This window comes from Nanorana parkeri, unplaced genomic scaffold (assembly GCF_000935625.1).
Source record: "Nanorana parkeri isolate BGI_ZX_2015 unplaced genomic scaffold, ASM93562v1 scaffold949, whole genome shotgun sequence".
In the NCBI taxonomy this organism is placed as follows: Eukaryota; Metazoa; Chordata; class Amphibia; order Anura; family Dicroglossidae; genus Nanorana; species Nanorana parkeri.
This window is the reverse complement of record NW_017307217.1, coordinates 463,752-486,323: the sequence shown is the minus strand read 5'-3', so window position 1 is coordinate 486,323 and position 22,572 is coordinate 463,752. Positions and strand designations below refer to the sequence as shown.

General features: G+C 40.8%; 1 protein-coding gene across 1 annotated transcript in view; it reads left to right on the top strand.

The window, feature by feature from the left end:
- The window catches only part of SRPK2 (SRSF protein kinase 2), a 143,158-nt gene extending 132,577 nt beyond the window's left edge, over positions 1-10,581 (top strand). Inside the window, exons 16-17 of the mRNA XM_018566441.1 lie at positions 7,024-7,116; positions 10,041-10,581. Coding sequence (XP_018421943.1) covers positions 7,024-7,116; positions 10,041-10,225 — 278 coding nt within the window. The 3' untranslated portion in view covers positions 10,226-10,581. The remainder of the gene's footprint in view (positions 1-7,023; positions 7,117-10,040) is intronic.
- The last annotated feature ends 11,991 nt before the right edge of the window (positions 10,582-22,572 follow it).

Here is a 22,572-nt window from a genome sequence, read left to right as displayed (position 1 = left end):
TCCATCCCGCAGTTTGTCCTTCCTCCCCTCTCCACACTGCTGTCTCCAGACAATACACATAACACATCGGCACTAAGACAGTCAGTTCAGCTCCGTCCTCAACCCCCTCCACTCAATGCTGTTGTCTTGGGACATAAACAGGGAGAAGAAGAGCTAAAGACAGCAGAGTGGAGGAGAGGTGGCCGAAATCCCAGCTCCTTTCACCTTTTGTTTTTATGGCAGGTGAAACGTGGCAGTCTGCTAGCCTTCTGTAGACAACACCAGGTGCTGCATCTTTGAAGATTATTTACTTCACAGTACATGCAGCTAGAGAGGACAGTTAAGACTGGTTTAAAAACACATTTACTGCTTCTTGAGAATATGTAAAAACTTTATTGTCCATTGTCTTGGCACAGGTCCACTGTTTGATATGGCAAAACAAATCTAACATCTTTAGGACCTATCAACTAATTAAGGAGGGTAAACCGAATCAATGTTCTGATTTGGATTGGTGTAACAAAGGGTGTGCTACACAGAAAAATAATACATTATGAAGTTACCTAGCACTGGCTTAAATTAAAACCTAAAACCATTGCAAAACCAATTCTACTCGTGCTGTGAAGATGTCCGGGAAATATAAAAACAATACGTCCTTGTTAAGGCCCCTGGAGTAGATCTAGTGACCAATTTTTGGCCCAAATTGCATACCACCTTGTGTGAAACTGTACTTTGGTCTCACCCCTTTTACCACAACTGTACAGTCAAGCAGGGCTTGAAAAATTTTAGGGTGTCTCACCAGTCAGTCAAAAATTTCACCAGTCAGCATGACCAGACTATCGGCCTTGCAATTTACGTTAACATTTTTTGGGGACAGATAGCTTTCTTTTGGAGGTATATAATCACCTCGGGGGTTATTTTTTACTATATAATGAAAAAAGTAAAAGAAAAAAAAAAAGTTTCCCTACGCTATGTTATAAAACATTTATTATTACCCATATTTTTGGTAAAACATAAAAGTCGGGGTCACGTTGGGTAAATAGACACCAAACATGTCAAGCCTTAAAATTGCGTGCACCCGCAAAATCGCAAAAAACGCCACGCTTAAAAAGCTTTTACTGCTCATCAGTTTAGTGTTATCGGTGATTGATGGCCCTAAAATGATTGCTCTCACTCCGACGTTTGCGGCGATATGTAACATGTGCGGCACAATAGGCGCAATCGGTGTTTTTGCACGTAGGCGCACCCGACTCATATCTGAGTGTGTATGTGGTGGGCGGGGACTTAAAAAAAATGTTTTCTTTACATTTTTTTTATGCTTTATTTTTTTATGATTCTTTAATTTTTGTATTACTTCTTTTTTTTTTTGACACACAACTTTATTGCTATTACATCGGGGGCTAAGAAGCCCCCTATAATAGCCAATTTACATGACAGGTCCTCTTTATGGAGACATCAGGGGTCTCCAAGACCCCTAATGTCACCTAGGGACCCCCAGAGAAGCTTATGAAGCAGACATCTGCTTCATCAGCTTCTGTAGCTGGAGAGTGACACTGAATGCAGGAAGTGATGTAATATACATCACTTCCTGCATTCGGGGACTGAGAGGAGATCAAAGGGAGTTCGTATACTGAACTCCCTTTGATCTGTCACAGAGCCGTGCCGGTCCCGGCCGCATCGGGCACAGCGGATCTCGGGACCGGCAACGGCAGTGACAGCTGCTGATACAAGCGATCGGGCGTCTCTAGAGACGCCCGATCGCTTGAATGTAAAGCTCCCGGCCGGCCGTGTAATTACAATGGCCGGCCGGGAAGCTGTTCGTCGGGAGCAGTGGATTTTTCAAGCTCTGCTTATAAGTAACAGATATGCCAAGACTTATAATTGTATGCAGTTCTGAAACAGAAGGCTAAGGTAGGCAAAACTGTAAAAGCGTGACTTGAATGAGAAAGTATTCAAAACATTCTGTGCTGAACTTCGCAGCATTAAACTAAAATGGTGCCATTAAATAAATATATAGTTAGACTACTTCTATCCTATGTGGTTACTAGGTGACAGACACTCTCTGATCTCTGCCTGCTCTTGCTGCTGTACAGAGAACTGTAAATGAGCCTGAAAGTGCTTTCCTGAACTTTCAGGTTCAACTAAAGGTATAACAGACTGCCACTTTGGGAGCTGTGGATGCGATAAGTGGCTGAAAGGACTTTAGGATCACACCCACGCTCCACGCAGGGGCACTTAAGAGGTTTGATGACATCGAACTCACGCACGCTTGTAATGTGACATTGTGCCAGTGTGCTGTTAATATAGCTGAGCTAGTTTCACTAAGGCTGGCCATACACTGTTAACATTTTGGCCAATTTACAGAAATCGGCTGAAATCCATACAGTGGGTGGTCCAGCCATCTCGATAAAATTTGATTACTCATTCTACTTTTGTTGAAGAAGCTGGTCAGAAAATTTTAGGCCCAACAGTGGCTGCAGTCACTTTTCATGTATTCCGTCAGCAGCTAACACCTACTGTTAGAATACATTAGCCGCAAGCTAAACGTAAAAAAAACTATTAGTATATGGCCAGCACAAGATATAAATGGTAATGGCATTTGTTTTAAGAGTTAATTATTGCTCCACGGTATTTCTGTATCCTTGCAGAGTAATACACATGAACATACAGACAGCTTCTTGGAGACTGTATTAACTGCACCAGTACATATAATAGGTTTCACCATTCAATGTGAACATAAGAACTTTGAATTTGAAAAAAAATAATTGAGCTGAGCTCCTAATACAGATAGAAGCCTCTTTTATATAAGGAGACCAAATGTATGACAGCCTCAGACAATATCCTAGAGCCACTGATCAAATGAATGCTTTTAGATTCCTACTTTTTGCTGGGTCAGACTTGAACCCAACTTGTTTGGGGTGGGACAGTTCTTCAGTTGTGCCCATGCTTCCATGCACAAGGTTTTTAGGAAGGACTGCGGCTGGAGAGCTCTGTCAATATCTACATTAAACAAAAACAGAAGACAGTTTTTTTGTTTAGTTTTGGACAGCGTAATGGAGGATCTATAACCTAAATCAGATTTTTCTTTTTGTCGATGTCCCACTGGGCAGATTTCCATTCACTTCCTGTCCAATAGCCACAACAGGAAGTGAGAGAAAATCCTTCCAAAGAGACTGAAATCCCTGGGGGTTCACAGGGTTACCAGAACTAGTGTGCCAATTGGAAGATTTCACATCTATTCCTGTTCTGATGACAACCCAAAATTTGGGATTTGCTTTCACTGTCAGTAATGGTCATCATGATAAATAGAAAGAGTGAGTCTCCCTATCGGGGGGACACAGACAGCATTACAGACCTGGCAGATATTCTAATCCCTCTTCAATCCATCCAACATTAGAAAAAATGTTTTGGCTTTAGTTGCACTTTAACAACATCAATTGCAAGAGGGTTTAAAGTGTTTCCTCACATGTAGATTGAGTTCATGTACCTTCAGTTGTGATTTAGGGATGCACAGATATATCGGCCCCCGAAACATATCGGCTGAAAATTGCACTTTTGGCTAAATACATCGGCGCATCCCTGCTTTCTTTCCTCCCCGCTGGACGCTGCTCTGTGTCCCAGCAGGGAGGAGGTAAAGTGACAGCTGGCCGAGCGCTGCGCGAGGAGAGTGCTGTGAGGGGGCGGTGTCTTTCCTCCTACACCACTCAGCTGCCTATCACAGTCCGGCAGAGCGGTGTGTGAGCGGAGACAGCCCGGGCTGTCACAGGAGGCTTAGCTCTCCTCCCTACACCGCTCGCTCAACCTCCTGTGACAGCTGTCAGAGAGGAGAGCCAGGTACAAACACTCAGCGATCAGTGATTGCTGAGTGTTTGTACATAATTGAGGACATAGTATGGTTACCATATCCTCAATTATGAATGAATGGGAGTGATCTACATCACCTCCTGTTCATTTATAGTTGTAGTTATAGTAAACACACAATGTTCTCATGTTATGAATGAACAGGAACACTCAGTAGGATTCCTGTTCATTGATAACAGGGGATACAGAAAAGACATTGAGGACTCTGTGTTCTCAATCTCTTTTTCTATTTTAAAAGGGAAATATCAGACCCCTAATATTTCCCTGAAGCCCCTACAAGTAAAGTTAAAAAAAAATATATTTAATAGCAAATTAATTAATTTGAAAAAAATATTTAAAAAATTTGAAAAAATAAAAACATTTTCGGTTTCGGCCTGACAATTCTTTTAAATTTCGGTTTCGTTTCAGTTTTTACATTTCTATTTCGGTGCACCTCTAGTTGTGATTGTGAATAAAAGTATTCCCTGGGGTTATTATTTTCAGCATGTCTGTGTCTGGAAGGGAGGCACCCATAAACTGAGATTTAGTTCTTTATATACGGGATCTGTCACCTACATTTTCCTGTGCATTATGGGGGAAATTGCATGAATGGGTAAATATTAGTTGATGCTGATTTTTCATGTCCAGTAATGTTCTAAACAGTTAGGGTTCAGTGCCTATGTTAAGAATGTCTGTAGCTTCTTTTCACAATGTTCTTTTTGTCAGTCATCACCAAATTTGGTTGGGAAACCATTACAATCAATCAGATCTGTCTGAAATCCGCCATTATGGATTGTTACTGCCATTTTTCTAAGAACGAATGCCGACGTGTGTTAGTCTTTTTCTGTCAGACTGATTTGATGAATAAATAATATGACCCACCTGGTCAAACTGACATTAAATAGATCCAGGGGTCACCATGTTATGTACCATGCATCCTTTTATTGGTATATATAGTGAAGTAATAATAGGGCATGCCCATGTCCCCTGAGTAAATCACTAAGCAATGACATGCAGCTGGCCTGCTTGATGAAGGTGCCTGAGAGAAGAGCTGTCGGCCCTTTAACAGCCAGCCAGGTTGTTTATACAGGGTTCTTCCATTTTTTTTTCTAGTAACGTATAGTCTTCCTTAGTGTGACTTCTGGGAGGAGCATGATATTTTCTATGGTGGCCAGAGTTCGCCATTATTAGTTATTTTCAGCCTTCCTCTTTAGTGTTACTTTCTGCTCATCCTTGCCTTTAATGTTACTTCACCATACTTGATTTAGGTTCAGTATAATCAAAAAGTGTTTATGAGAGGCAGGCTTGCTATGCCACACCCCATAAGTATAGAAACCAAACGGTGAATCCTTCTAGCATCATGGCCAGAAAAGATAAAGTAAAGAAGGGATTTTAAGGCATAGAAGAAGGCAAAATATTAAGATCATACTGGTCCACATTATAGCCTCCCGGAATACCCTCCTGAAGAAGCCAGATTTTGCCTAAATGCGTAGAGGAAGTCCTAGAGTGTTAATAATAACAACATACATGAGTATTCTGTTGGACTTTTTTTCTTTTTACAAATTGTTTACCTTGTGGGTCATTTTTGGACAGGCTATGTTATCCTGATCCAATTTTATTTGATCTGTTATATTTGGTCGGTTTTATATGAATTTTACTCAATTGTAATAAAGCTTTTGACCTTAATGATATAAATGATCTTAATATATAGGCTTCTATGCCTTAAAAGCCCCTCTTTACTTTTCCTTGTCTGGCCCTGATGCTAGAAGGATTCAGTTTGGATTCTCGATTTATGTTCAGGTTTGGGTACCCTTAAACTAGATCTAAACCCGAAACTTTATTTTTTGATAGAGTTGGTAAGGGTTGAATCCGTCAGATTTTTTTTTTTTTTTTGTTCTCATTAGGGAGATTTCCTATCCAGTAGACACAATATGAAGTGAGACCCTCTCTAAAGCGAGGTAAATCCACTAATTGTAACTGGAAGAAATGTCCTCATTGTAAAATCCCCCCTCAATTTCTATAATGATGACCACTATTTTCCATCACTTTCAGTCCCGGTGACCATGGTCACCAAGACAAATCATGAGGCTGAATGTCTACAGGGGGGACAGCTGTAAAAAAAACCTGACGGGTTTTAAGCCCTCACCCATTTTTGGGCTTTAAAAAACTTTAACATGGAAACTGTTTTTCAAAAGTAATATGATCTTGTGGAAATGGTAGTTTAAAAAACTGGCAGTAAAATCCTACACCTAAAACTCTACTTGCTCTTTCACCGAGGGATAGAGAAATGTGTGTAGTTCTACAAAAAGAATGGTGGAAAAAGAAGCTGCATGTTTCTAAAGTTCTCATGAAATGACTTCAATGTGTTTATTTCTTCTTATAATCAAGAGTGAAGTGGATGGAAATTGTTCAGCAAGCTCATTTTATTTCATAATGTCACTCAGACGACATTAAATCTCTGTAAGACATGCATTTGTTTGAAAGCCGCCGGCTGAGCTCCAGTAGTTTGTAGTCACGAGATCCCATTAAATAGCTTGCATGTAGGTGTGATTTGCCAGTCATTAGATACAATTAGTCTATGTGCTGAGCTGATCATTCTGTCAGCAACATATCACTTATGATGGGCCAACATGCTTTAAGTATTACAAATCAAGTGATTTGTCAATGGCTCCAGTGCATGAAGCAATACAAATATTTGTTTTATAAGTGAGGTGATATAGTGCACAGGTCTGTTGATATAAGAAGATATAGCTGGTATGGAGTGTGGTGTATCAAAGGTATTTTACATATGTCTTCTCTGGCATTTGCAAATCACACCTATACATGAGGTCCACCTCATGATACTAATTGGATTTTCGAGTTGGTACCTGTACATAAGGTTTTGTGTCTGGATTGTGACGGAATATAATAAAGGACTAATTTATTCCTAACTGGCGTACCAAGGCTTTTCTCCTCTGTCTCAATCTGTTCATTCTCATGCTTTATTGCTTGTTGATTTATTCCGCAACATAAACACTGGTCATAAATTTTACTAATGGAGTCTCTGTTTCCGCTGAGCCTTGTTTGCATGGGTTTGCCCCATAATTGGTTTTGAGTTTTATTTTAATTAATTCTATTTCCCTCCTTCTTTTCTTATCTCATTCTGTTCTTCTTCTTTTTTTTTTTTTTTTTTCCACTCCTTCACTCCTCTTTTTCTCTCCTCCATAGACCACATAGCACACATCATTGAGCTTCTAGGCAATATCCCAAGACACTTTGCTCTGTCTGGAAAATATTCTCGGGAATTCTTCAATCGCAGAGGTAGTACCTCTTCCTTACGGAAGGCATTGTGATGTAGACAGAATGAATCTTCCCACTGCTTTTTTTTTTTTCTCCAGACACCTACAAATATTTTATTGGTCGTTGAACAAATTTCCATAGCTCTGTGGAAATGCAAATCTCACAGCGCTGTTGCAGCACATTGTTTCAGCCTGTTTAATCTACTCTGCTAAAAATTTCATCAACAGATGTTATTGGGTTGGCTCATGTGTTGCTGTAGCAGCACCACCGCCAATTCATGGCGAAGCCTAAAGATGTGTTGAAGATGGTTCTGTCTGCGCCATGCCCTCTTTCTAAATGTATAAAATGTACTGATTGAGTTGTATGTTTCTGTTTTGCTGGCAATGTTCTTCAAACACAGATCACATAGCATTGATCTCTGAACTGCTGGGAAAAATCCCTCGAAAATGTGCTATGTTGGGAAAATATTCCAAGGATTTTTTCACCAAACAAGGTAACCGTGTTTCTGCACCACAAAATGTGTTTTTTTTTTTCCATGTAGGGAGGGTGAATAGTAACATTTAAGATGTTTACTTTTGTTTAGTTTTCCTTAAACCAGTTTGAAGGGCTATCCTTAAAAATGGATTCAGCTGACCCCCATTATTTGTATCCCAGGCAAATTGCCTCTTCATTAGGGACACTTGCACATTACACTACGCAGCCAGATGTTCATTTAAAAGGAAATACACGGTACTAACAGAATGCCATTATTTCTTAATGGATGAAACACCTGCAGGTAAAATCTGGAGACTGCATTTCTTATTCAATAAAAGCCAAGGGCCTTCTTCTTTAACCAGGCTCCTAAAAAATTGCCCACTGTATTGTTTCATTACTTGTGATGTACTACGTATAGTAAATTAAACTTGGTTTACTAAGGTACAACATACTAAACAAACCTTATGTGTTGTTAGTAGGCACCATATGGTCTTTGTAGGCCATGTTGTTTAACTTGAGTGTGTCTCCCCAGGAGCCCCAAGAAGTCCTATGCAAATGTCAGCTTTTCAGAGTGAACGTAGAAGCGGCCTGTTCATCTCACAGTGCAATATGGCACCTTTTAGTTGGTTGTATTGTGGGACATGGTTTCTACTAAAATCTGAAATCTGCTTTTAAAGGAAACGTACTCTGCAAATATTTAGATTGCCATTATGGGATGCTGATTTTGAAAGGCTAGTTATTTGATGTTTGGCTACTATAGGTTATGTCACTGATCTGTAACTATGCAGATTAGAAGTCCTGACTTTCCTCTGATGTCAGGAGCTCCATGTTTTTGTCTACTATGAGGATAGTTTTAGTGTGATGTGAAAGTGTCTGGGTTTGCTTAGTGTCATTCAGACTTTACAGTGACAAACTTCTGAATGTTTACCAAGGAGGAAGTTCACAATCTAGATTTAAAGCATTTATTATGAAGTCAGATCATCTTATATATAAAAGAAGAAGGGTTTGTGCAAAGTATCTGTTCACTCATTAGCTTAAATTCCCAGAGCCACACCCAAAGAACAACTCAATTTTACTGGTTGGTATTCATCCTTGAGGTCTAGTAAGAAAATGTTTATGCTACATTGTGCCGTTGTTTGTCTGCCTGTTCCCCACAACACTTTATGCTATCCTTTGAATGATTGCAGGCTGCGTTTGGGGGACACCTTCCAACTACAGAGAGGCTAGATATGGTGTAGACCTACTAGTCTATTTTCATTGTCCTTTGTCCTGTTGTTTAGGAAAAGTGGCAGTATGCTGTAATCTTTGCTTGTCTCTTGAGAATGTTCTACATCTAGTGGTCAGTGAACTATAGTGCCAAAAGAAATGTCTACTATTCAGGCATTTGCATGTAGAAAGTGAAAGTTTACACAGTGTGATGAAATCCTCTATAGACGTCCAGGCCATTAAAAATGAGCTACGTCTTCAGGGGATGACTGCCACAGGGCATGTTCACACCATTTTCCGGTCCAGATCTGTGAACCTGCCCCCAGTTCCAGTGCATTCCAGACAAGGCAAAATGAGACATGCAGTATTTTTCTGGTCTGGTCTGTACCTGACTGAGCTGGTGTGAACAGAGGGCAGAAAAAGCATAGGGATACATTAGAATGCATTTTGGGTCCGGAAACAATCTGGTTATGGTGTGAATGGGCCCAAGACAAGACAGTCAGTTTTTGTAGCATTTAATTGATAATAGAGTGACACCTCTCGGCTTCTATTGTTTAGTCATTGATGTTATGTTCATTATCTAGATGAGGACTGCACTAGGACACTGTACAGGGGGCAGTATATTTAAGAATAGAGGATCTGGAGGATTTGCATGGAATGGGAGGCAGCAAAGGATAGCTTAGAATTCCAAGCCATGAACTCCAGTTCTCTGTATAGATCTTATGGAATTGCACATTGTTTGACACCATTTCTTATAACTCATTGAAACTGCAGTGTACATCACCCAGCACCCGAATCTACATTACAGGTATCCCCTAGATCAGGAGTAGGCAAACGCCAGTCATCCTACTGCTGTGGAACTGCAAATCCTATTAGGCACTGCAAGACTCTGACAGCCACAGTCAAAACTCTGAGGCAGATGCATGATTGGATTTGTAGTTTCGACACAACTGGAGGGCTGGAGTTTGCCTATATCTACCCTAGATAATCATCTGTTTATTGTATTTATCTTGAATCCAGTACTTCTGTTCATGTTGTGGGGGATTTATTATCTGTATCACCATGGTGACCTGCTAGTAAGCAGAAAGCCACCACAAGTTTCTTCATCCTAGATTCTGATGCGTACAGCATTTCCCAAACTAATTCTGAGCCCTTTGCTTTGTTAGTCTTATACATTTTATCACTGACATAATATGAAAGGACATTCCATTATGGTAAAGCTTCTTGTTTTCCTGATTTCCTAACACTTTGCTTTCTTAACATAGGGGAGCTTCGACACATCACTAAACTAAAACCTTGGAGCCTGTTTGATGTTCTGGTGGAGAAGTATGGCTGGCCACATGAAGATGCTGCTCAGTTTACAGATTTTCTCACTCCCATGTTAGAAATGGTTCCTGAGAAACGTGCATCTGCTAGCGAGTGCCTGCGACATCCCTGGTTAAGTTCGTAGGAAATGTCCCTCTGTTACTTTGGACTGTCACAATATCTGTAACCGGATTCTGAGTGATTTGGCTTTAGCTTTACAACTTTTCTTTTAGTACCCTGTTTTGTTTTCCTTTGCTTGGTGTGCACTGTGGTCAATGGAAAGGTTAGCCTCTGTGTCTTCAGCTCTAAGCTTTACCAACCCACTTTTTTCTGGGGACTGGGACGTGGGAGAAAAATGAGAAAAAAAAAAAAAAGCCTAATCTGGTCTTGTTTTTCATGTTACGTGGCATTCAGATGTCCAATTTTTGAACAAGAAGTACATTTTTTCCATGTGTCTGCCAGATTTTGTAACTATTTATGATAAGTTTTAGCAGATGTTGGGTAAATTCAAGCTTTTGAAATGACTAACAGGCCTAATGCATGGGTACTGTAACATTTTTACCTTAACCCGAGGGATTACCATTCTTGTACTATAGTGTATGTACATTCACTTTGTAAATGTTTGTTTTCATTGACAACCTTGCAGTGCTGGACTAGGCCGCAGTATGTCTTTTGCCCAGCTAGCACTGAAAAGGTTACTTAACAGGAAAGGGGATTGGAAGTCCAGAGCAGATTGATCTCCTCAACTTTCCGCATTTAGTGAATTACAGCTGGGTTTTCCGAAGACGCGGGATCATTTTCTTCGGTTCGGTAACTAAAGCTGCTCTCGTTTTTTTTTTTTTTTATTTGTAAGCAATTGCCCCATTATGGCACTTTAGGGGAAGATGAATTCTTTGTAGTCTAAACTGATGTATGCACATGACAACATTCATAGTGTAGGTTTTCAAATTGCTGCAGCAACATTTCATGTGTTCAGGTGAGGCCAAGCCCATCTCCGCATACTTTCCGCTACCTCCTCTTTGCAGACTACATTAAAGTCTGCACACTCACAAGAGACCAGTCGCATTGTATGCTGAATGAACTTGCCCCATCTGTTTCTGGGATAAAGCACAGGAGTTAGTGAAAAGAAAGGAGACCCCTCACATTGGAGCGTCACTTCAATACAATACGTTTCCATCATTAAACAAATATGAAGTGTTTGAACCTTCTTCGTATATATATTACACCTGATCCTTGGTAGGTTTGTCCAATCAATAATCTAGCGGTCTGCCAATAGAAGTGGTTTCCACACTGGAACGAGATCAAGCACTCAGTTGACATCGGCTGAGTAGGACAGACTATTTTATTTGGGGGTTATTATTCCGGAAAGCAAATATTTATAGAATAACAGAAACTTTTACCTTTTATTGGGCCAACTTCTTACAATAGGTAGTATTCTCCTAAGGGTCTGTTAATGTTGTATGTTGCATTCGTTATGGAAATTGCCACTGGGGATATATTATGTGTAATGTCCAAGGCAACATTTTATTATATTTTTGCACATATGCAAAATAACTTAATAAAGATTTTAAAACCAACAATATGCTTCGATCTGTAGTGCAGTGGGCATAGTAGCTCTCTACTCGTAATATCCTGACCGTTAAATAGCCCATTTCACAACTGCTTAGGTGTACATATAATTCAGCATTATTTTTTTAAAAGAAATGCACTGGTTACATGTATTTTCGATAAACTAACTACTTAGTCATTTGTTTTCCCTTTTAAACATTTGGTTTGTTTTGCTCCCTTTACCGTGGCGAATAAAATGATAAAATTACATGGTTAGAGGTGATGCAGATTTTAGAATGTAAACAGAGATCTATTTAACTTTTTTTTTAAAGTCTGTGGATTGAATGTAAATTCATTTCTGGTTTTACAAATACGGTGCCACTTTGTTTCTTGATTTATCCATTGCGGTTTAATCACAAGCCTTTGCAATAATTAGATGTGAAAATACCCAGTGTTGTAACAGTAACCAATTGTGGTTTAAGGTGCTTGCAGTTGTCCAATAAAATGTATGTTTTTTTTTTCCTATAATGTGATTGGAATTCTTTTTTCTAATCGAATCCTCTAAAGATGGGTCTCCCCTTCAGCAAACAGGCATTAAACTGCAAGGCCATCTTATTATCTCCAGGCCCACCAATGTAAAATGCAGGTGTGCAGGAAAGGTAGAAAATATACTTACCTTTCACCAAGCTTCTGTCCGCATCACCGAGGTGACAGCAATATCACGTTTTTTTTTAGAAGGATTCTGGGAAATTCTTTGCAAAAGAATGCTCCTATACCTACTGCCCTCCTACTGGAATACACTGGGAGGAAATTATCATAGCAATTGAGAGTGTTTGAAGTTGCACAGACTATATTTGATGCACTTTGCACCAGAGTTATGGTGCTATTGTTAATGTTGATAAATGAGGTTTAATAGACTCCAGGAAAGAAGACTCGTAACTCCAGGCAAAATGCTTAACTGTCGCGTCTTAAAGAAGTGGTCATGGGGACTTCTTAATTTGCGATTCTTTTGCTAGGTGATGCTGCCGTTTCAGACAGCCGCAGGACAAGTGCAGATGAAAACAGGCGCACAACACGTGCATTTGGAAAAGTAGTGCAAGCTCAGGTCAAAACAGATGCAAAACACGTGCAGTTGGAAAAGTAGTGCAAGTTCAGGTCAAAACAGTGTAAAACACGTGCAGTTGGAAAAGTAGTGCAAGCTCAGGTCAAAACAGGGGCACATGTTAAAAGACAGAATTGCACATATAGAAAAGACCTATGAGGCTAAAACTGTCACAATTGCTTTGATAACTTCCCCCCACTGTGTTCCCAGGATCTCACCCAAAAGAATCATGACGTCACCTTCTCCAGTGTGGCAGCCATGTAAAAGGTAAGTATATTTCTTCCAGGTGCCTTTTTACATGCTGTGTGTTTATATAGGGGTGAGTATTTTACTACAGGGTCTGCTTTCATGTGGCAGTTTGCAGAAATCAGCCTCAGAAATGTTAGTTTTACTTTGCTGTACTTTTTATTGAGCCCCCCCCTGTGAATGTTTATTATGTATGTGCCAATTTTGCCAGATTCTTATTGATTGCTGTCTAGCACAAGCTACTCAATATTCTACTTTCTAAAATTGGAAGGCATTTTGCATTTATACATAAGTTTCAGACTAGGGATGTTCAGATACCAAGTACTGTACTCAGTACAAGTAAAGATACTTTTCCAGCTGCAGGACAAGGCTAGAGAAAAATGTAAACGTTAGGAGGTAGCTGTCATTTGTAAGGAGCACACGGAGCTCCTGGGATTTGTACCTCCTGTTTTAATGTATGATGGTTTTTTTTTTTATAAACACATATAAAGGGATGCACAGATACCATTTTTTCAAGTCCGGAAACTTGTCCAAGTACTCACAGATACAAGTACTGATACATTTTTGTTTATTGTCATGTGACAGTTTTTCTAAAACAATACAGACTAATGATTTCAGGACAGTGGTGAAGTGCCATAGCCAGGTCCGAGCTGCAACCGCTGCAACCCTGGGAGTTCTCATGAAAATGCCAAGTATCTGAACATCCCTAGTTCAGACATGTTATAGAAAACATTTTTGACATGACAGAAAAATTAAAATCTCCACGTGGGAAGCACATACTAGTGTCAGAAATGCTGATTATAATTTTCATATAAAAGGGAACAATTTGTTTGCCACACATGTACTTTAGTCAAATGTTGCCGCATCTGCATAGAAAAGGTATGTTTGCTTTGTGTGGGTTTCTGGCTGCTTTGCACATAACATACTGGTAAGTTCACTGCCTTCTGCTCCAATTAGATCCTGTGTTATAGACATTCGATTGTGAGCTTCTGGTGTGGAGAGTGATGTAACTGGTTCTGTGTTCCATGGAAAACACTGTGGTAAGTGTCAGTGCTGCATAAAACCTCATAAAAGACATGTGGTGGAAGTAGAAATTTCCCAACCTACACAGCATTCTTCCTGTCGGCTAAGGCCACTATGGATTCAAGGCACACTTCAGTAGAATTACAACTGTAAAGTATCAGTCTATCAAAAGCTGAAGAGTGCACAAGTCGTCTGAGGTAAAAATAAGACGCAGGTTCTATTCAGGTAGTGACTCCCAAAAAAATAACATTTCTTTATCATCCGTTGAGGGAAGATCATATTCATGCCGCCTAAATGAGATCTGACATTGATGGTCAGCTTTACTTAGCGTCCTTAGGGAGGTTGGACTTCTTTACCTTCGCTACAAAGCACAGGTTTTCCCAGTTCCTATAATTTTATAGATCTCTCCGCAACAGCACTGCAGCACATAGACTGTGGTGCTATTGGGACTGGTATCAAAAGGCAGTGAACTGGTCACCATGCCATTCTGGCTGGGTTCCCATTGCAGAACTTTTAGTTGGTTGCTCCTGCAGCACGTTCCACACGTGTTCCCCACTCTTTCATTTTTGTGGAAACTCCGAGCAGCACCTCATTACAGGTTCTATGTCCCGGAAACATTGCACTTCCCCTCTCGGTCACAAATGCTGCTTGCAGTAAGGATTGTTTGTGGCCTAACCCTGGCATCCTTTCAGGCTGTGGGTCTGGTTTTACACTCTGGTTACACAAGTACCCGATAGGGGTCGCAATGTCTGGCACAAAACAGAAGGCTGGTGATCCAGTGAAGACAGGCAAACCTATAGTTCACTCCTCTTATATTGTATGCTCTATCTGCAGTTTTAAAGCCCATCCATGGACTGACCACCTCAGCATCTATTTTAGAGACCTCTTTTAAACCTTCAGCCAGAGCTTAAGTATCTTACTGCAGTTGTTTTTTACTCTACTTGTCGCAACTTATGTTTCAACCTGACTGCAGGGGCAGCAAAAGCCCCTTTTACCCTTCCTTGGTCATTTCACATGTCCCTTTGGAATTGGATGTTGGACTATCCTCAGAACAAGCTTCTGGGGCTGAATCCCTTCCCTCACTCAGGGAAGAGCAGATCCAAGCTCTCACACGTCATTCTGTTTAAGCACAAGCAAACGTCAACAATAACTGAAACAGTCATGAGCAAGAAGTAGGATTTACCTGCTCCCTCTTTGAGCAAGGTGGAAGGCCTGGGCTGTTTCAGGACTAAAATGGCAGCAAAAAAATGTTCACACTACCTTTTGGATACCTGGATAGACCGTTCTTCTGTTTTATGCATTTTTTTTTTTTTTGGTCCTATTTCCTCTGGCAGAGGCCTTTGTGAAAAAGCGGGCTTCACTGGATCCACCTACATAAGGCTACCTCTATTCCAATAGAGGATGTCCCCTCCTTTAACCCTTTTGCTGCCAGGACCATTTTTTTTAAACATTTTATGCACACATCTAAGGCCCCATTCACACCTAGGCGTATTGTAATATGCGCGTCTGTCGCACGTTTTTTTACCGCGATTCGCTGTAAAAAAGTCTCGCGACCCCAAAGGCTACTTGGCAGTATCCAAATGGAAAACGCCCTACAAAACGGCCCAAAGTAGTCCCGGGACCTTTTCAGGCGTAGGGCGTTAGGGACGGGCGGAAATACGGCGAGGTGGGAACGAGGGCATTGACTACAATGCAATTGATATTTTTGACCGTTTTGTAGAGCGTTCGTCGAGCGTAGAACGCCCTACAAAACGGTCAGGTGTGAACGCAGCCTTATGGCCATTTTGGAGTTTGGACTTAAACTCAAATATGAAATTTTCTGAAAGCAGAGGGCCTAGCAAATTAGAATGATGGTGACTGCCATCTTTATTGTGACACGATGTTAACATACCTGTTTATAAAATATTTTCAGTCGTTGCGCAAATTCATTTTAATCCACACAAACAAAACATAAATCAGAGTGTTTTGGTAACATGTAAAAGATGAGATTGTGTCAAGTAAATAGACATTATATCTCAAAGTCTCATGCTGCCATGAACCCTGTTATGGTTCTGGTGCTTCTGCCTATGACCACAATCGGGCACTTCTTCCCCCCCTCAGTGGCAATAGTCATGACGGTTATGAGGCTTCTGGGTTGGAGATAATTGCTGGGCACCCTGATAGTGCAAGGCTGTTGGTTGGCGGAGGAAGCAGAGCTCCCAAGCAACAGCTTGGAATGTCAAGCAATCCACCTTCCCATCCTTTGCTGGAATTCACAACTATTTGAAGGCTGTCTGTTTAAATTCAGTTCAACAGTGCCACATCTGTAGCATACATCAACCATCAGGGAGGGACAAGATGCCTTGCAGTAGCTAGGGAGGTGCTGTTCATCCTGAAATGGGCAGAAAGACATTAACCAGCTCTGTCCACATCGCAGGTGTGGACTTCCAAAGTCAACAATGCCAGGATCCCAGAGTGTGGTCCCTCCACTTAGGACTTCCAGGACCACTACCTTTGCTAGGAAAGATCTTCTAGCATCCTGTTTGAACAGGAAGCTGGATAAGTTTGTGGCCATGTCTGGAATCCAGTGGCAGCATATGCACTGGTGACTCTGTGGGACCAGTTCCCTCTGATTTTTGCCATTCCACCTTTTTTTTTTTTTTTAGGAGAAGTGGAATATCTCTCCTTCCAGCTACCTTGAACCCTAAAATGACTCCTAGAACAATCAAGGGTGAGGTGTCAGCCCATACTATTCTGAGGTAGAGGTCATAGATTTGGACCTTTTGTTCAAGGAGTCACTCATGTTGGCATAGCATTGGGTTCTATGCTACTTGGAGTAAATTTGCTTCTGGTGCAAAGCTAGTTTTCTTTTTTTTTTTCCTGCAATTCCTATACAATGTAGATGATTTAAATTGTGAAAAAAATGACATGCAGACCTTGTAATAAAGGTTTAAAAATCTGATGGGCACATACTTCCCATTCTCCTCCACCTATTGGAAATCTTCAGAGCAGCCAGTTGTCATGGAAGCTTGGAGCTGTGCGCTGCTGTACGTCACAAGATCTTAAGTTGTCATTACATAATAGTTGCTACATAGCAACAGGATTGGCCTATCAACACATCAGACGAGCATGACTACGCTGAGGAGTTTGTATTACCTGTTAAGAACTATCCATATGTCTCATTTAGGGCAAAAACTAGGCCCGCTAAGAACTGTACAATTTGTCACAAAAAGTGTTCACAAAGTGTTTTTAAGTGCGAGCAGCATTTTGACAATAAAAATGTCTGGTGCAGAGCTTAAAGGAACTATAAAAAAAAATTTAAAAAAAAAAAATCATGAAATGCATATTACATGCATTTTAATACAGGAAGCATCCACGCTTTCTGGCGAATAGTTGCAAACAATGAAAGATAGATAGATATCTAGATCTATATAGAGATCTATCTATATAGAGATCTATATCTATATAGAGATCTATATCTATATAGAGATCTATCTATATAGAGATCTATCTATATAGAGATCTATCTATATAGAGATCTATCTATATAGAGAGATATATCTATATAGATATATATATATAGAGAGAGATATATCTATATAGATATACACACACAAAAAGAAAGCACAAGGAAGGTGAATATCAGCGGGAGTGGGTGGTGTAATTAAAGAAAACTTGTCATTTTACTCTGATGGACAAAATGTCAGGGTCCTGTTATGTTAAATAGGTGGGAAAATATAAACCTTTAAGATGCAATCCTGCATGTTTAACAAAAAATAAACCAAACATTCAGATTCTTAATGTTCAGTAATGACTGGTTCTCTTAAAAAAAAAAAATGCACAGCACTTATACTGTGGTCACATCACCATCAAATGTAACGAGAGTCAACCTGGTTGTAGCTTGTCTGATGTCTTGTAGTGAACAACAAACAGTAAGCAATCTGTTAGTAAGAATATTTCCATTATCCTGCAGTAAGCAGGTGCCACATAGACAGTGCTCAGTAAGCCTTCAGCTTTATAAAATAAGTAGGTAGAAGCGGCTTTGTCACCTCACAACACGTCCAGACATCTAAGGTAGGTTCTTAACATTCATCGAAGCAAGCGTAAAGTGATATTAAAGTCAAAGGGAGTTTCCTCAGAAGGCAGAGTTGTATCAGCCACTTCAGCACAAGAACCCGACGAGCAACAAATAATGCTCTTTGAACAGCTAATGCATTGTGCAATCCCACTCTGAACATTCAAACACTCCAAAGATACATGTAAGAGGGGTAATGGGGATTTTAACTGAAAATACATAAATTGATAGTATCTACTACAGATTGCCAATATATTACTAATTTTGGACATTGCCAAAACAAGTGGGTTAGAGAGTCAGGTATCTGCCCCAGATGAAGAATATTCCGTTGCGTTAGTCTGAGTAGCAGAAATAGATGCCCTTTGTACTGACCTTTTAACCGCCACCCAGCTCTCATCTAATTCCCACGCATTCTTACATCTCATGGGGGATTTTTGGAGAAATGTAACCAACTATGTGGCATATAAATTATAAATGAAGCCTTTGGTAGAGGTTGCCTGATAAAGTTTATCCATTACATCAATAGCAACCAAATGAACTTTACAGTTGAGGTTTTGTCATTCCACCCAGGCATTTCTAAATACTGATAAAACTGAGCATTATAAAGTGAGAATTCACTTTGCAGTTGGTGAAAAGTATGTAAAGAACTTTGATCATATACCTGTGAGAGAGTCAAGATACCGGCTTTTGCCAGGTAATAAATCCTGAAAGCTTAAATACCTCAGGGAGAAGTTTATTAGAACACAATTGAGTAAATTAACATCAAAATCTTACCAGCTGACCAGACTTTGCCAATCAAAGGAATAGTTGGCAAAGATATCGGTTAGGGATGCACTGATACCGGTTTTTAGGTATCGATACTTTGCTTTCGGTACTCGCCGATACCAGTGCTTCCGTTGGCATGGAGCCGGCTTCCCAGGCAATCGGGAAGCTGGGTGGGGGGTAATAATATGCTGCCCGACTTCCTGATTGCCCAGTAAGCTGGCTCTATGTTGTTTGGCTGATTTGGTGGTTGGCTGGGAACCCGGCTTTCCGTCCAATCAGGAAGCTGGGAGGTAATGACACCTCCTGGCTTCCTGATTGGCCAGGAAAGCCGGCTTCCCAGTGAATCAAGCTGGCTGCTCCGCCGGCTCAATGCTGATTGGCCTGGAAGAGCCAGCTCGATGCAGATTGGCTGGGAGGCTGGCTTCCCAGCCAATCAACAAGGAGGCGGTTGTTACGATGCTGATTGGCCAGGAAGCCGGCTTCCCATCCAATCAGGAAGCCGGGTCATTACTCACCACCAGCTTCCTGATTGCCAGGGAATCCAGCTCCATGTTCCCCTATGGTACTGCGGGTCAGAGGAAATCTCTGACCAGACGTTCCGGTGTCGGGGAAGGAATTGGAGCACTTGGGCATGTACGTGTACTCGCCCAAATACTCAGTATCGGTACCAGTGCTAGTATCGGTGCATCCCTAATACCGGTACATCTAAATATTGAGTAGACTCCAAAGCATAAAGTGGGCCATAGCCCCTAGTTGAAACTTTGTTACCGTGTTTCCCCAAAAATAAGACAATGTCTTATTTTTATTTTTTTGCACGAAATAAGACACTAGGTCTTATTTTCGGGGGATGTCTTAACTGGCTGGGTGAGGACTGGACGAGGTCCCGGAAGGCGGCGTGCTGTTGCCGGTCCCGGCGGATGTCGCCTCCTTCGTGCGTGAGCTGCGGCCGGCGGCGTGTGGGCGGGGCTGGAGCTGCGGCCGGTCTTTACACAGTTTATGTGCCGCTACCCCGAAAGTAAGTCCAGCGGATTTCTGTAATATAAGACCTACCACTGAACTAGGTCTTATTTTCGGGGTAGGTCTTATATTACAGAAATCCCTGAAGATAGCGCTAGGTCTTATTTTCGGGGTAGGTCTTACTTTCGGGGAAACACGGTATGTAAAAAGCTTGATGGTGCTCTGTTGACCTTTCCCACCCGGCTAAATACTGTAGTTTAGTTGCAAAAAAATATATATCCAGGGATTAGGGAGTGCCAGCCCACCATCATCCTTCTGATATTGTAACATTTCTAATTTAATAGGAGGTGTTTTGCCTTTCCAAATAAATTCTCTGAAAGTTAATTGTAGAAAAAAAAATATATTTGTGGTACTCAACATGGAGAAGTCTGAAGAAGAAATAATCATTTAGGCAGCCAAATCATTTTGACTACTTCAGGACAGCCCACCGTCAGAAAACCGTCCTGTCCTGTCCTGTTATACCAAGAACACAGCTGCTGCTTCTGCATTCTTGGTTGCTGTTCCTGTACAAGCGATCCAGCGTTTGTACAGCTGCCAGATAGTTTGTACGATGCGGCGAAATGTGCTTCCCCTCCGCCGCCAGCTTCCCTGGGCTCCGCTGTCGCCCGTGGGGGCCCGGCACAGCAAGTCTCCCCCGACAGATTGGAGGGTCTCTCCTCCGATCACTGGACCAGAAATGATGTGTATTAAATCACTTCCGGTATCACTGGGCAAATTTTCCAGCTCCTAGAGCCAGGAGAAGAAGCTGGTGAAGCAGATCTGTGCTTCATCAGCTTCTTTGGGGTCCCTAGGTGACATTAGGGATCTTAAAGACCCCTGATATCTCCATAAAGAGGACCTGTCACATAATTGTATTGCTCACATAGGGGGCTAATAGCTATGTAATAGCAAATATAAAGTGTAAAAAAAAAATAAACATTTAAGGTAACATTAAAAAAGAAACGCAAAAAATAATTTTTAAAGTCCCATGCGTTGTATGTGCGGTTTTACAGGCGCATGCAATTTTAAGGCTTTACATATTTGGTATCCAACGTGACCCCATCTTTTTATATTTTACCAAATTGGATATTCTATTCTGTTTCTGTGCACTAAATGTCATTTTAGTTTATTTTATCCTAAAAATACTTGTTTGATAAACATTTGAAAAATTGCAACTAGCATTTTGTTTTTTTATTCTACAGGGCCTCTGCTTTCAGAACATATATCATTGTTTGGGGGTCTGAAGCTGTTTTCAGAAAATTCGGGATTTTATCATGTGTGCACAAATATTAAGAAATTGCTCCGGCCAGCAAGTGGTTAAATTAACTCTGCCTACTAGGGTTGGTGGCAACTCATTCCATAACTTTCATTTGAGATTTAAACTTCTGTAAAATAGAAAATAAGTTGTACTTTAAATAGTCATGTGTTCTGGCAGTTATTCGTATACCCAAATAAAGAAGTGAGCTAACAATTGGTATATGTGCAGCTTGACATGACAATGGCGTTTGTACAGGATGGACCGATTTATCTCAATTCATTTTTAATTCTGAAGAGTAACTAAACTCCGATATAAGTGCCATTGTGCTTACCAATGAGGCTTGTGTGTCAGCTAGAAATAATAGCGTATCATCAGCATGAAGTGATATCTTGTCTTCTAACAGACCACCTTTAAATCCCTTAATATTAGACGAGTTGCCGATTAACGAGACCAGGGGCTCAATAGCAACTAACAAAGGAGAAAGTGGTCAGCCATGCTCCTCGGGCTGCGATCAATCAGGTTACGATATTTTGCATTTACAGTAAACTCCCAGTTATTCGGCATCCATGGATCAGTCGATGCCGGCTAACTGTAGTTTTTGGTTGCTTGAGAGTTAATGGTAACCCTCAAGCAACCAGCCCCGAGGCGCTTCACTTCCCTATTCACCTTCCGCAGTCGGAAGGTGAATGTAAACAGCCGGGATCAATAGCAAGACTGCTTATTGGCTATTTCAAATTGCTTTAGCAGGCTGGCTATTGCACCTGCCCACTGAGCAGAGGAGCGGATACTGAGAGAGAACTTATACTTTCCAACATAGGGGAATCTTGGAGAAATACTTGAGAACTTGGGAAAAGAGGTTATCGTCTTGTATATTATTCTAAACCTTTGTACCTCTGTCCATGTGTATAATTATGTATGTGTCCATGTGTATATATACAGCAGAAGTTCTTTATAATGTTTTTAGAAGTCATCTGTGTTAAGGTGTATAAAAGGTATATAATATGTTAATTTACTTTTCATTTTGTTATATGAACTACTGCAATAAAAATATCTAATTTAAAAAAAAAAAAATCAAAAGGATTTTAAGCTACTTTAAATGCTGATGAAATTACAATGGATGCCGCTTCTTGATGATTACACGTTTTGCAGGGCTATTCACTAAAGGGTGAAGAGTTGGGAGAAGGCAGGAGAAGTGAACAATCTAGGACAACATAGCTGATTTGGAAAAGTTCTCCAATTCAGCTCACTTTCCAGTTCAGCTATGTTGTCCTAGATTGTTCACTTCTCCAGACTCCTCACCCGTCTGTGAATAACCCTTTTAGTTTCCTGCCCAATCAGCCGGCTCTTTGAGTACTGGTCCTGACGTCCTGTTTTAGAGTGACCTCTTTCAAACAAACAGGGTGATGCAGTCACCATTGTGTGTGCTAGTAAGCTGTGTCTCCACAGACACAGCAAATCAAGACACACCCCCCCCCCCCCCCCCCCCCCCCCCTCCCAATT